Below are 15,882 nucleotides of genomic sequence, written 5' to 3' on the forward strand. Positions count from 1 at the left end.
TTCACAGATCAGTTGCTTATAGCACCCAAGTGGAATACCACTAGAAAATTCATGAAAACACATTAACAGCTGTAGGAAAATTCTTGAAAGGGGAATGTTTCCTGGGGCCTTTATCAGCTGATTTTGTTATTCTTTCTAATTATTCTTCATTTTGGTAAATTCAGTTAAACAAGAGTTTTTGTTGTTCCCTCAAAGTCCTGGATTCCAAGTGCCTCAAGTTGTACTAGGGAAGGTTCAGGAAGAATTTCTTCATGGAAAGGGTTGTTAAGCACTGGAAGGGGCTGCCCAGGGAGGTGGTGGAGTCACCATCCCTGGAGGTGTTCAAGTAATGACTGGACGTGGCACGCAGTGCTAAAATTTCGTTGGCAAGGTGGTGATCAGTCACAGGTTGGACTCAATGATCTCAGTGGAGGTCTTTTCCAACCTTAATGATTCTCTGGTTCTCACACTGAATTCTCTAAAAAAGCCTGTTTCTGACTCATCCCCATGTAACTCCGATTTAATACCACAGGATTTTTGAAATGAGTGAAAACAAGGTTGTGAAGCTGAAGAGTAAAAAAAAAATTATATAAGGCATATGCAAAAATTCAGTTCTTACTAAGGCAGCAACAGGGCTGCATGTTACAGAAAGCAGCAACTCCATTCCTGGCAGCAAATACACTCCTTTGTGTGCAGAACTTAATGTTGGACCCTCATGAAATCAGAGTCTTTAAAAAACCACAAAGAAACAGCAGTAACAGCAACTACGAACAGAAATCCCACCCGACAGGTGGTGTGAACATTCACAGGTCTGCAAAGTGGGGTGATGCAGTTCCTACTTACTCTACTAAGTCAAAGAGCTTCTTGGGCTCGGCTGGGGGTGGGTAGATGATCTCCTCGATGCATTTCCGGACACAGTTTGCATAGGCAGTGGAGATGTGGATGAAGGCCTCGAGGTTCTGCATCTGCCGGGCCAGCTCCAGGAGCCGCTGCGTGCCCATCACATTCAGCTGCAGGGCGTGTCTGAGGAGGGCAGGGGAAGCAAACAAAATGCGTTTCACTGGAAAGAATACGCTAAGACTGAGCCTTATCCAAACCCCATGAAGGAAAGGGAAGTCTCTGAGAGAAGTGGACACAGCAGAGCAGAAAGCACCAGTGAAATGCAAGGGCTAAACCAGCTTTCAGAGCAATGCTGCTGGCTCTGCTGTTCTGGACATGGAATAATATCTCTCACTTATTTTTACTCAATTTGAAGGGTCAGAATTAACACTTCACTAACATCTCTAAATCTGACATATTTGCCGCCCCTTCCTGGAACAACTATTTCTAACCACTGAGGCATTGTGGTTCCTCTGGTACCCATTCCACATTCTCCTTAAGGGACTAGATAAACACATGGTTTCAGTAAGCAGCAAAACATCCTTGGGCCCAGAAAAACATATTCATAGGTTGCCTGGCTTGGAAGGGACCTTAAAGATCATCCAGTTCCAACCCCTCTGCCATGGGCAGGGACACCTTCCACTATCCCAGGTTGCTCAGAGCCCCATCCAACCTGGCCTTGAACACTTCCAGGGATGGGGCAGCCACAGCTTCTCTGTGCCAGAGCCTCACCACCATCACAGCCAAGAATTTCATCCTAATATCCACTCTAAACCTACTCTTTCAGTTTGAAGCCACTCTTAATCAAAGAAGACACAGTTAAAGATAACAGCTTAAATTCCCCAGGAGTGGAGAAGAGAACTGATAAGCACATGAGAGTGTCCTAATTAGCAAGATTGACCTTCAAGCACCCAGCATAGCTAGAAGTTGTCCTAGAGACTATCTGCAATGGATCTCAGCAAACAGATGTACAACTCTGCTGCATACTTTGTACTGGAAGAGAGACACTTTCATGCACAGAAGGCACAAGGTTAAGGAATATGCAATCCATTCAGCCCAGGAGTAGAAGCTTTCAACAACATGTACAATATTATGAATAAAGCTATCAAGTACAGTGTATACTAACAAAGTTAATTACCTTGAAGATAAACTGTAAATAGTCCAGAGAAATGAAAACAGAAGCTAAGGGAATGATTAATATTTGGATCACATTATCTAAACCCAGAGATACTTTTCTTTTTACATACCTCTGTTAAAGAATAGCATTTTCTATACACTTCTATTTTCTTCTGCCCTTCTGGCAGGATGGATACTCGTACTTCAGCTACCCTTCATATGAAAGCTACTTTTCTGTGTACATTTCTGTTTGACTGCATCCATTCTGAGAGGGGGTGAACAGAACTGTGCTTATAATACAGGCCCAGCATGGATTTCTGCTGAGATGTTCAGAGTTCCTTTAGCCTTCTAAGGGAGTATCATATAACCCTCTAACTCTTTATTTATTCTATATATATCTTAAACCAGCATCTACTAATATTTCAATATAACAAAATTTCTGAGGTTTCTGCCCTCAAGAGATCTATCTGGATAATTCTCTAAATGTTGATGCCAGTAATTCACTTAGTTTCTTGATTGTTGATTTTCTCATATCTTGATAACACTGCTTTTTCACCTCCCTTATCTATTGGCTTTCCATATTATGTGGTAATCTCTGGACTTCTGCCATGTTTAAAAAATAGGGGTTTTTTTTTGGTTACTGTCAAGTTGCTGCTTGAAATCCTTTTATGAGCAGCAATATTGTGCTTTCACATTTCACTTGCTAGAAATTTTACCCATCTGATGTATTTTGTTATTTAGACAGGAATAGTTTGATTTGAACAACTTCTCATATTTTGCATTTAATCACACTGGATTTTCCTTGTTCTGTTGGAGAGATTTTAACAGATCACATGCAATCAGTCTTTAAATAGGTTCTACACTTCCTCTGAGCTGATGACCATTTAAACTTTTAACTTCTTTCTAGCTATCCTCCTTATTAAAACATAGTTTCCCTTTGATGTTTCATGCCATTAAGACATATTTTTAAAGCATGTTTATTTGTGTATTGATTTAAGAACATTTATGGCTATTAATACAACGCTTTGGTACTTACATCTTGAGTCATGTTGTACATATGGCTCAAGATTACATCAAGGGATGCTTCCTTTCTTGTGTTTCTCTAATTATTTATTCTAAAAAGCAAATACTTTGTGGTGGACATAATGGCTATCTATTTATCCTATGTACGAGCAAATGAAGATTGATATTAATAACTGTGTTTTCTACTCCACAGCTTTAGTGTTTGTCAAAAAACTATGAAGATCTAATAATTCAGATCAACCACCACAGTTTATTGAGCTGCATAGAAGCACTTACACATCTAATCTTGGTTTAGTGGCTTATTTCTGCTGTTTTTTCTTAATGGAAAAGCCTGCCTGGACAAGCACTCCCTGGGGAAATCCTTCAGAAACCCAGCACTTATTGTAAACAGTTAATTACACTGAGTGTTGGCTATTTTAGAGGCTATTTTCTCAAACCACATTTCACTTCCCCCTCCAGTTAGTCAGTGACAAGAAAGGCCATTAACACTTGCTTTAGAGACAGATGCAACATAGTTTCACCTCAAGCTGTCTCCAGCTCTGCCAAAATATCTCCCTCTTGACCTCAAATACACTCTTCCCCACCCCAGTTTTAGGTCATACTTAACTCCCTTACTGTATTACAACCCAAGCTTGTAGTACTTCCTTCTGCTCCCATGGAAATCTGCCAAGATACTTCACTTTTGACGTGCACATGCACATGACATTTTCAGAGCATCTACGTTCAGCCCAGAAGGACGTGTAGCACAAACACCTGAGAGGAGAATCACCACTGCAGATGCAAAGAGATGCTCTGAACAGTGTGTCACGGGCTGTTGTGCATTCTGAATCATGCTTAGCAAACACAGAAAGCAGGACATACTTCAGGGGTTCATCAAAGCGAACAGTTGCTGCACAGTGGAAGACAATATTGACCCGGGTCAGAAGCTCCTCCTCGTCTTCAGCACTGATGGCCAGCTTGGGCTGAGTGAGTTCAGCATTAATAGGCTTAATCTTCTCGTGGAAATTAGGGCAATCTTCTCGGACCCTGTCAAAGACCTTGAAGCACAAACAGAGAGAGATCAGGTACAGAATTAGGCTACTGAGATCGCTTTGATTAGTTGCCAGTCTGATTACATCAATCAATGAAACCGGCACAACAGAGAATGCCTGTCTAGGAGGACACAGGTGAGGTGATAAAATAGTTAATTCATTTGTTCCCTCCTGTGGGAAAACCTCATAGGGAAGACAGAACAAAGTAGAGCAGGTAGTGCATTGCCCTGAAAAGGTTATTGAATCTTCTCTGGACCACTCACTTCCTTGGACAGCCACTGACATTCCTCTATCTCCATGTCTCCTGCAACCACCTGCTATTTGACCTCAGGGGCTGCCTGTAGGACCCTTGCAGGAGCTGAAGAGCAGGAGGGCATCATATGGAGTGGGAAAGCCTGTGCAACATTTGACTCAAGCAATTTTCTGGATGGTTCTGGAAATGACTTGTGGAGAGGAGGGGAACAGGGCACATTCTCGCTCCTCCTCTTCCTTTGCTGTCCCTTGTCTGCTGTCACTCTTTGTTCATGTCAGAAGAGTCCTGTGGGGAACTGCCTTTGGGATAACAGTCCAGCAGGTTTGGGTGCCCTGTTGCTCACACCATGAAAGCAGATGGGTACAGCAACGTCCACCTGGAGACCTTTTACTCTGTAAATATCACAGGAAAAGAAGATGAAGCCTGAATTTCAAACCGCTGTGAGTTTGCTGGAGTAGGATTTCAAAAAATCACCTGAAGTTTTAGAAGCACCTGTTCCAAGGGTTTTGTATTGCTGCCCAGCATTATTATATTCCAACAATTTCAACCAAAAGAAAAGTAGCCAGTAAGTCCAAAAAGCTTCCCCTTTTCTTTTTTTTTTTTTGGGGGGGGGGTGGTTAGGGGACAAAAGAATGTCAACACAAAAGGTAGAATGAATAAATAAAATAGAAAGGCTGCAGGATCTGAAGAGGTACAATCTAGATTTCAAAGGATAATCACACTTCCAAGGTAACCATTGTACCAACGGGAACAACTGGGAGAGATTACTGGGGGATGATGCAAAGGGTGCACCATGCCTTTGGGCACATTTTAGAACTGTCTAGATAAGCATTGCCAGGAAAGGGAGGGAATAGCTGAGCTTGCCTTGGGGCAGGAGGGTGGACCAGCTGACTTCACAGTAGCTCTGTGGTTTTGGGGTATTTCCTCTACTCTGTAATTTGCTCACCAGTACACTGAACTTGGAAATCTCTTTACTACCATTGCCTCTTGTTTTCCTAGAGATTGTTCTGTCTTCGATTTGCCCAGTACTTATGTAAGAGCAGAAATTGTTTGACATAAATTAAACATACTAAAAGACACGTGAAAGATTAAATTGATACCAATAGCAGTACTTTCCTGTTTGACTAAGGGATTACCATCTTTCCACTTATCTGACAACCAAGTCTAGATAAACCTTGAGGTTCTTAAGGACAAAGAGATGATAATGAAATCACTAGCCTTCCCCATTAGGCACCACAGTCTGTACTTGACTTCATGGATTTTAAATTGACATACAGCTGCACATCCTTCATAAACCAGAAACTTGACCAAGTTAGAAGTCAGGACACGATAATATCATTTCACTGCTCTCAGCTGCACCTGACCACACACACCCTTCATCAGCATGGCTAGGCCAGAAAATAGATTTCTAGACACATAAAGCTATTTATGGGCAGAACTGTTGGTGAGAGCTGGCTGGACTGTAGGAACTGAATTCCCAGGCACTAGCAGCCTCAACATCTGTAAAAAGCTTGTTTTCTGACAAGATGCTGTACTGGCTCTCCAAATACGCATCATCCCATGAGAGATCGCACGTGAGCAAGCCCTGATGGGACACAAAATGGAAAGGCTTCTCAGAGAACCCATGTGAGACCAAAGCTATCTTGTGGGAGTTTTAGAAGCATTTGTTTGTATTTGTTTGTTGTATTGCAAAGAGAGTGTAGAACTCCACCAAATGAGAGTGATTTTCTACTTGTTTTACTTTGGCATAAATAATGCAGAGAAAGAATGAATCAGCCCTCTCACTATTTCAGTCACAGCATATAAAAAGAAGAGTAGTATTTCTGCAGTGCTTTGCTCGAGTTTGGACAGTTATATTCTGCCCAGATGCCATCTCCTCCTGACATTCCTACTGCAGATAATATCCCCTTTAGTTTCTGTGCCTACTGTTACCACGTGCCACTCAACAGCTGCAGTTTTTCACCCCCTCCAATGATTCAGTGCATATCTCTGAAGGATGAAGGCAATTTCTGAATACAAGCTCACCAGTCAGCACACTGCTTTGGAAACCTTCTGGGCCACAAGATCATTCAGTTCACCAGCACCATTAAATCAGATAACAGGAGCAGCTGTTTAATCAAAGCCTGCTGCCTCTTCTATGAAATCTGAAGATCTCAGACTTGTCAGCGCTTTACAGGGAAGTGCAAAAGGAGTTAGAGACAAAGCAAATTCAGCTTATTCTATACTGTTTCCTATAGTTCAAGAAGTACTTAACATAAAGTGTATGCTTAGTCTGCAGGTAAACTGTAATTGCATCTCTAAATTCTCTAAATCTAATCTGTGTTTTCACTTTATATTGTCAAGCCCTTATTGTGAAAACAGGACATCTAGAATTTCTCCCAACATTCTATTTGAGTGTGTTTGATGGCCATCTCTTTCCTTATTCCTGCCCACTTAAGCTGTGACCTCCCTTTCCAAAGGACATCTGCAGCTCTCAGTGTTCTTTGCTCCTGCCTTACAGCATGTAACAACTCAGAGAGATTTCTGCTTACCAATCCTTCAATCAGAAATTTTTCCATACCACAAAGACAGAAAAACCTCAAAGAAAGGGCAAATTGCACATCTATGGAAAAGCACAGATGAAAAATAAAGGAACCACTGAACGCTGCAAAATACCAAAGGCTTTGCATCTTCCTCAGGACACAATTTCAGTCAAGCAAAAGCAAACTAATGAAAGTAGAGTGCCTAAGCCATGGTCTACTTTAAAAAGGAACTTGTAGGAGTTTGGTCTTATAACTGCCTTTCAAAGGCATGGATAGTCTTTTTTTTTTTTTGGACTTATCAGTCCTCACCCCTACAAAAACAACTTACTGTAAGAGGCACCATATTCAGGAGCAGGTAACCTTTTGTCCTCAGGTGTGTTTAATGGGATATTGGGCTACTCTAGGAGGATTAATATGCACATTTCAAAGTACTGCTGAACATTTCAAATGGAGAAAAATCAGAGAATTCCCATGAAATGGATCTCATGTATGAAGAACTACTGAAAAGATTAAGATTGAAAGAGTTCAATTAAAAAAAAAAAGGTAAAATGCTTCCATACTTTCAGATGAAGAAATGAAGAAATGGAAGGGATTGCTTAGCATAACTCAGGAGAATATAGGCATGAATTGCTATATTCATGAATTTATCCTAAGAAAGACATAGGCCAAGGAGTAAAATATTGTGGCAACAATTTCTTTAAAGAATAAAGAACAAGCTGTTCACTGGCTGTGTGGAATAATTCTAAACCCAAGGTGGTTCAATCCCTCTTCTGAACAGAAAATGGGTGTATAAATGCAGGGGAACAGCTGGTATATAAATATACAGAGTAACACCCTGAAGTGTATATCCATCCCTCTGTGATTTCAATGGCAGCCTCACGAGTGACCATCACAAATTTAAACTACTGAAGGTACCAAAGTTGTGAAAATAACGCTTAAAAAAACCCACCTGATCTCTGCAGTTTTCTTCTGATGAAAGGGCTTATGCCAGTTGTGTTTGCCATTGATAAAATCCTCCAATACATTCTTGAAGGAAGGAAGGTACATAACTACTGCTAGAATTATCATTGTAGCAAATTTGAGATACAACTGGGCAGCTTCTTGACATAAAGTAATTAGCCTGCAATTAATTTTTAGCCTGGTAGATTTCCAGCAATAAACACCAGGATTGTTCAGTCAAGAAATGCGTGAAAATGCAGGTCAGAGAGCTTTAATTGGGACAGAGCCTTTTTTTCACCCCCTTTTGCACTCTCTGCCTCATTTCCTCTTCAGAAAATTGCTTTTAAGTACAGTTCTTCTCAAGGCAAATAAAGCATAATTCATCTAATCAGTTAGAAAGCATGCAGCAGAGCGTTCCTCATTATAGGAAAACAAATGGCTTATGCTTCAATCCAGAGAGCTATTACTTTCCCCTGAGTAGAGCTAATATAGTGGAAATACAGTACCCACGCCCGGATATCAAGTAAACAAAACAGCTGATTATTTAAAGATAAAGACTACAGAAACAAAGAGATGACAGAGAGAAAGTTTCCACATAGGTCAGCTGAGGCTAGTATGTATAGCCAGCTACTTAGGATATGGTTTTAAATAGCTGATTTCCTTGAAAACTGGCTGCTGACAGAGCCTGCTGTTTTCTAGCAAGGATACTCGAATTACATGGCAGTGAATCCAGAACAGTAAAAGGAGCTCTTCAGGAGTCACGACGTTGCAGGGACTTGACAGACATGGAAAGTTTTGAGGTGGGTGGACAAGTCTCAGATAGAATATGGAGCTTTTTTACATTTATCACAGACATTTCTACCTGGGTATCACCACCGGCGTCTGATGGTACGCTTGACATTTAAAACAGGGGAAGAATTTCAGTGCAGGGAAGGAGGATGGTAACACTTGGAGCTTTTTCTACATGAACCATTTAACTTGTTTCTTCCCATGCATTTCCCAGAACTGTTTTCCTTCTCGTCCTTCTCCCATAACTGTGCCCCAGTTCCATGGGGCAATGGGAGTCAATTGCCAAAGGATGTCTAGAGCCACAACCACAGTCAGGTCCATCTCCCCTTCCTCAATTCCTGTCATGCAGAATTCACTGTCAATTACTTAGAGAATCACTGGGAGTACTTGGAAATGTTAGTAAGTACAGAGTTATCCAGACACAGCATCTGAATCTGCTTTTCCATATCCATTGCCTTAATTACAGATATTCAAAGTTTCACTGCCAGATTTGCTTGAACACCAGGGAACTTTAGGAGTGTTTTCTGAGTCCCTGAGGATAACCAGCCAGGAGTGAGGGCTGTGTCAAACACAGACACCTCCTTCTTGGAGACGTTTTGAGAAATAACCAAGAAAGGCTTCGAAAGACATTTAAAGAAATTACCAAAAACTACTTTGCCATTTGAAAGTACCTAAGAAAAATCAGGTTGAGTTTTAGGAGTCTATGGAGACTGGCATAGCAGCTACACACAGTGATCTCTAATGCATGTCATGTATAATCACAGTAAAACATATTGTTTTACCTCAGAATTCTGAGGTTCCTCCCCTCTGAAAAGACAAGTTTCAGGCATGAAAAGTGACAAGTGACAGGCATACTGGCTGTCACACAGCTACAGATGAGGAAACCAGCACATAACCTGTATAAAACACAGTGCTGGTATGCAATTCAGAGTTTTGTTTCAAGGACAACTCCACAGATGCATCTCGGCCATACAACTCCTGTAAGTACATCTGGGAAAGTCTTGAGCCACTCTGCTCTGAACTTGGGTCCCTCCAAAATGCTCTTCCAAAGGAATGGCAGCCTTGAGTGGGTGTCCTCCACTTCCATACTCACTTATTTAAGATCCCTGTCCTTTTCTTGAGGCAGAAAGGAGAGAATGTCATCATAAAGAGGATCATGGCTAATGTGGACACCAAAGTGCACCTTAATTAAAAGAGTAAGGGAGATAAAATCCTTTGATGTCAAACACAACAAAAGTTGAATAAATCAAGACAAATGCAGCAAATACTCAAAGCTACTAAAATAAAAGAAAGGGATTTTTTAAAACATTGTAGTGAGAGGGCACTCAAGTATAGAGAGCTGAACATCTGGGAAATGAGTGCAGTCGAAGAGTAATTCACTGTTACAGCATGAACAATGCTAGAAAATTACCAGAAAGAAGAACAAGTCAGAACGAGCTGGTCACAAGTGAGGAGTTAGCCTGGAACAGGGGCTTTACCCAACAAATATCCCACACGTGGCCATGATGTTTTGGAAGGTAAGAAAGCTTAATGCCATGAGTGCAAGCCACTTCCTGCCAGCTGGTCTCGGTGACTGAAATTCATCCCAAGAATATTCAATTTATGGATGTGTCAAACAGTACAATCATTTAACACAGAAGTTTTGCAGGAGGTTCCTGAAATGACTAATGAGAACTTCCTTCTCCAAGTGATAGAGGAGCCAACAGGGAGAGGTGCTGTGCTGAACCTTTTTCTCACCAACCTGTTGTTCTCATCAACAGGTTTAGATTGGATATTAGGAAGAAATTCTTCCCTGTGAGGGAGGTGAAGCACGGGCATAGGTTGCCCAGAGAAGCTGTGGATGTCCTATCCCTGGAAGGGCTCAAGGCCAGGCTGGATGGAGCTGCAACCTGGCCTAGTGGAAGGTGTCCCTGCCCACGGCAGGGGAGTTGGAACTGGATGGTCTTTGAGATCCCTTCCAATCCAAACCATTCTGTGATTCTATGATTCATTAGGATGAGTTATCATTTCATCACTTTTCTTTTGTGCTCATGTCTGATACAAATAGCTTGGCCTTCTTATGCCATTCCACATACATTTTTCCTATGACAATGTAATTTTTTGGTTGGTGCTTAAGAGAAAAGCACTAAGCTGGGGTACCTCAGCCTATTAAATATCTGCTTCCTTTCTTGCTGTCATTTAACCCTGGTCATATTTTCACAGTAAGGCTACATGCTGCACACACAGAGAGTGAATAAACTGGAAAATTACTGAGAGATTATATGAAGGTAATGCAATTTAGAAGACTGACAGAAAGAGCAAGAATATTGCTAAACAAATGAAGGCACTTGTGAACAAGAGACCAATCCAGAGAAGAAGCAAACAGTTGAGATTCTAAGAAAACACCTAAGAGGGGATGACTTAACCATTGTAAACCGATTTTCTCCAGTGTCACTCTTCCAAGAAAGCAAGGAAGTTACAAGTAATCCTTGATTTCCATCCAAGGAGTCTTCAGCTTAGGGAAATTAAAACTTCTTTAAGAAGATAGAACCATCTGTCCAAATAGTGTCAGCTACTTACAATGCAGTGTTGGCTCTGCAAGTACTGGACAAACTGTAATTAATGCCTCTGACTATGGCCAGTTCTCAGAAGAATCCATGGAAACCCCTGGATATGGTTGCAGAAACCCACAAACAAGCCTGACATCTGGAATCACAGCTCAGACCTTCTCTCTGAATCCAATCTCTTTGCAAGTTATACAAAATATGGACTGCCACCTGTATTGGAGAACTCCTTTTTAACAAAGCTTGGATCCATTGGGTGTACCCATGATTAACATTCTTAAAATTCACCTCTGCCTGGCATAGGTATAAAAAAATAATAATTAAAACAAAAATAATTTCCACTGAACTTCGTCGGATTATCTGGATGTAAGAAAAAGGCAAATCTGGCCCATGAAGTTCGTACCAGCCTCTTGGCATGAGTCCTCCCTTTTCCACTAGCTTGGGTCTCGTCAAGCAGGAGGTGTTGTCTTGTTTCACAACAAAGATACCTGTTGTTAGGAGGGCCATTTAACGTCAGCCTGTGATAGTAACACGTCTGCCAGGAGCAGATGTCGCTCACTTCCCGGTACAAAGAGCAGAGCGTTGCCACAGATGGCTCAGTTACACCATGTGAAATCCGTCTCCCTATCCTGTCGTTGCAGTTGTACCTGACTAGAATGTTCTGACAGGCCTGATGGCAAGAGGCAAGCCAGATGATGTTTCATGCACCCTGCAAGACTCTTTCTCTTTTAGGCATGAAAATATGAGTTTTGTTTGCAGTCAGGTAGGAGCTTATCTGTCTTTTTCTTTCTCTTTTCTTTCCGTTCTTTTTTTAGTGGCAGAGAAATTCAGGTATTTTAGTATGTAAGGAAAACCACACATTTTAACAAGGATCAAGAAAGCCATACCAAGTGCCCTTAAGCCAGACTCAGGTTTTAGCTTGCTCTGGCATCTCAGAGACTGCTGAAGGGTAATCAACAAGCCTGACTTACCATCTCTGGCACTCTATTAATTGTTCCAGCTAAAGCCATAATGTTAAAACTTTCTGACCACAGGATTTGTGGCTCAAGACATCTTTCACACTGACAAGCTGTTTTCATGTACTGAACATCCATCAATAGAAATGTTGCTTTCCTCTGCAAGTGTACTCCAAGGGAGACCAAAGAGGAGAATTCGCATAAGCTGAAATGGAATTCATATTTGCCCCATGTCCTGCCTTTACCTTCCAGATCTAAATTGCACCAATTAATTCTATGCTACCCGGGCCATACAAGGCAGAAAAGTGAGCACTTTTGCTAATTTTGCTTCAGGTGTATCAAATCCCTTGTCCATGTGTCACCAGAATGAGCAACGTTTCCCACTGGGTTGAACTGTGCAGGGCCAGGAGTTGGGACTTGGATGGTCTTTGTGGGTCCCTTCCAAACTCAGGGTGGGATTCTATGAACATGATTCTGTGAACAACAAAAAGTTGTTTGTACACAAAAGCCTCCCCATCTGTCTGAGCGGGGATTACCGGTAATGAGCCCGTGTCCTTGGCCCAAGTCCCAAGAGGTTATAAATTCCCTTAATGCTTTAATCTACCGTTGAAAAAACCCTGGCAGAAGGAGCAGAGAAGAAACAAACAGAACATACCCCAACCAACCCCCTGCACTGAAATGCACCTCTCATCCCACACAGTGGTTTCACAAACAGGAAAGTCACAATGTTCTGCAGATACTATTTGCATGAGGCTATACATCCTAACTTCATATTTAACTGAGGGAAGTACAACTAATTTCTCCACCTGTTCTGCTACAGTCAGTAGAGGCAGCCCATCAATTTCCAAGATTATCTGGGGGTGAAAAAACCTGAAAATATTTAAAGATCTACCCAAACTACTTGAAAGTTCAGATCTCTAGGGCATACAGCTTTCTGTACACCTACCACAACATGATGAGGTGTGTGCAGGAGGTCCTGATGGAGCACCCAGCAATACCTCTACTGGGAATGAGGAAAGCGATTAAAACAGTTCAAGGACAACACAACTGCATGAGCACAAAACCAGAGTGTGAAAAGTGTGTTACTCTGGTGCTGTGGTATGCAGACTGTGCACAAGAGAAAAACTGCTTGTCCTTAACTGGAACTAGGTAAAAGAGTCAAAGCTAAAATAAAATTATCTTAGTGAGTGGATATGGTAAACAAAGTGATGCCAGTATGAACTGGATGCTGGTAGGGCAGTTCTGGGGTGCAAAGTCTTAAGAAGTCACCTGTAACCAGGCTACTATACAAGTCATACCATACAAACTCAAGATTCCCTTAGTAATAGCACTGAAAAAATCCACCAAACTTGAGTATGGATGCAGCAGAAAATGGGACCAACCAGGAAAAAGGTAACTGGGGATAGACTGTTTATTTGGGAGCAGTTAGGACAGAGAAAGTGAGGTGCAAGGGTGGTGAAAAGACGAATCCAGAAACAGAAAACACGGAGATAAGCTATAAAATCGGGAACACAATAAAGGAGGACAAGAGTTTTTTTGTCAGCAGGAGTGTGGACATCTACAGATGGTAATGAATCTAAGTCCACACTGACACTGAAGGGACTCTTACTGGATAACGTGCTGGAGCCTCCATCACATCTTTATCTGAAAGTCCAAGAGTGGAAAAAGGAGGGACAGACTTACAGTGGCAAGGGGAGATAAAATTATAATTCAACAGTAGTTGGGTGTGATTCATAATGAATGGTAATTAGTAGCTTTATAGTTGTGTGTGCTTTTAGATTAAGTATCTTTTAATTGCTCTGTTAGCCTCTTAGTAGTATATTGCTTAATTTAAAAACATCATAATATCTTAATTCAGTTATGCCTCAAGCTTGGAACCTGAAGGGGAGAGTCAGGCTCGTAAAGTAACATATGGCCCCCTTTGGCTCACCAGCCTGAAAAACCAGCCCTATCCATCAATCAACAGAGACAGCCTTCACCCCACCTCCAGATGGATGCTCAGACTCATAGCAAACCAGTCTGTCTCCATCCTCCCATCAAATGACACCTGTAATTCACAGGCTCCAAAGCACTTGTAACAGAATAAGAAAACACTGATCTTTGCATTCTCTGATTTTCTGTGCTCAGCTCACCACATTTCTGTTTCTCACACTTGCATAGGAAAATGGGAAGCCCACCAGTGTATTATGATCTAAAAGAGATTCATGGTGTCATTCCTGTCAGCCTGAGGGAACCATGACAGCATGAGTGGATCTTCCCCACTGAAGTCACACTGTTATGGAGGGACTCTCATACTCCACTGGTCCTCCACCTTCCCCTGTGTTTTTCTTTTGCAGGACCCTCTTCTGGTACTGCAATATCACTTAATTTCCACCTCTTTGGGACCCCACGTACCACCCACAAGTTGTGATCTCCTGAGCAGCTATGTGGGGTGCCCAAGCAGGAAAGCAGAAATACTGCTGTGCTACAGCTGCAGAAAATGATCTCTGAGGTGGCACGTGCCCCAGTGGTGAACTTGAGTCTTCTTGTATTCTCCAGCACTATCCGAGCTAATGGCCAAGTATCCCACATATGGATTCCTCTAACTTCAGACAGATGCTGCTTTCAGACTTGTTTTTTTTATAGCAAAGGGGTTTTAACTCACCAGGTTAGTGGGGTTCTGAGGAAAGAAATATGAAAATCCTAGTCCATGCAATTTTCCTTACATTGAACATTTTATGGAAGCTCACCCCAGCATTCAGTTTTAGCATCTTCTCTCCAGGGATAATAGCACAGCTATTATCTTCCCATCATCTACTCAATTCATCATTCGGAGCATTTCAATTTTGTCTAATTCAGAGAGAGCAAAAACGTACTAAACCAAGAATATCTTCTTCCCTTTTACACTGGAAGAGATGACTCTCCAAACCACTGTGTTTCCTTCCCTCCTACAGGCCTAAAAGCATCTCCTGAAAATTTATATAATAATATCTGATCATCACTCTCTAAACCAAGAGAAGTAACAACTAATATGCAACACTGACAATGCTGAAGCCATCTGTGGCTCATCCCATCCTGTGAGGTGTGGAGATCAGCAAAGTGCCATTATAGAAACAGAACCTCAGGAGATCAACTCCAAGATTAAAGCCCACTTCCAAAGGGATGATGATCTACATCTGGAGTTGCAGCTGTGGAGATGTGCATTTCCTTGCATGCTGCTCAAAAGAACCTTGCCAGTTTAGATACGATTTTACCAGGCCAGATGCCAATTCTGAAACATTACTGTAGGATGTTTTGTATGGATAGCCTTCAGCCCTTCAGTTTAGTGTTTTTATGTTGCTAAAAATGGTTCAGACACATATAGTCATTTACTTAAAAAATGGACATTTTTACTGTAATGCCAAAGGGAAGGAGAATTAAGTCTCAGACTGCTTAGCACTGCTTCTGTTAAACCCATGTGAAACTCTGCCTTGTCTGCTACATATTTAGTATTTGAGAATTTCCCACTATATTGCAGTCAGCTCTAAATTGAAAAGTTCACTGTGGATATGGACTTTAAAATAATCTCCCCTGAGCTGTGCTGGGTCTGCAGGCCTAATAGACCTAAAATTGCATTTCAGTCAATATGGCAATCAAATGAGTCTTGAAAAAATACTGCCACATAAGAAAGGACCACTTAATTTAACCGCTTTCTGTTCTCGCACTGGTAAAATTGAGATGCTGCTTATCTAATTCCCAGCTGGTGGGATTGCTAAATGCCCTGAAAATGCAACACCAACGTATCAAATGGCTGGCAAGGAGCTCTTAAGAGATTACTCATGACTGAGCAATAGCCCACAGTCCTGGGTACTTCTTTTGCAGGGGAAAACGTCT

General features: G+C 41.6%; 1 protein-coding gene across 3 annotated transcripts in view; it reads right to left on the reverse strand.

Moving 5' to 3' along the window:
- Positions 1-15,882, reverse strand: part of LOC108501759 (fatty acyl-CoA reductase 1-like) — a 136,841-nt gene that overhangs the window by 33,016 nt on the left and 87,943 nt on the right. For all 3 annotated transcript variants that reach the window (XM_017823972.1, XM_017823970.1, XM_017823971.1), the window contains exons 3-4: positions 3,859-4,034; positions 823-1,002 (exon numbers count right to left, since the gene is read on the reverse strand). In XM_017823972.1, coding sequence (XP_017679461.1) covers positions 823-1,002; positions 3,859-4,034 — 356 coding nt within the window. The remainder of the gene's footprint in view (positions 1-822; positions 1,003-3,858; positions 4,035-15,882) is intronic.

The sequence above is a fragment of the Lepidothrix coronata genome, unplaced genomic scaffold (genome assembly GCF_001604755.1).
Source record: "Lepidothrix coronata isolate B3197 unplaced genomic scaffold, Lepidothrix_coronata-1.0 Scaffold107, whole genome shotgun sequence".
Lineage (NCBI taxonomy): Eukaryota > Metazoa > Chordata > Aves > Passeriformes > Pipridae > Lepidothrix > Lepidothrix coronata.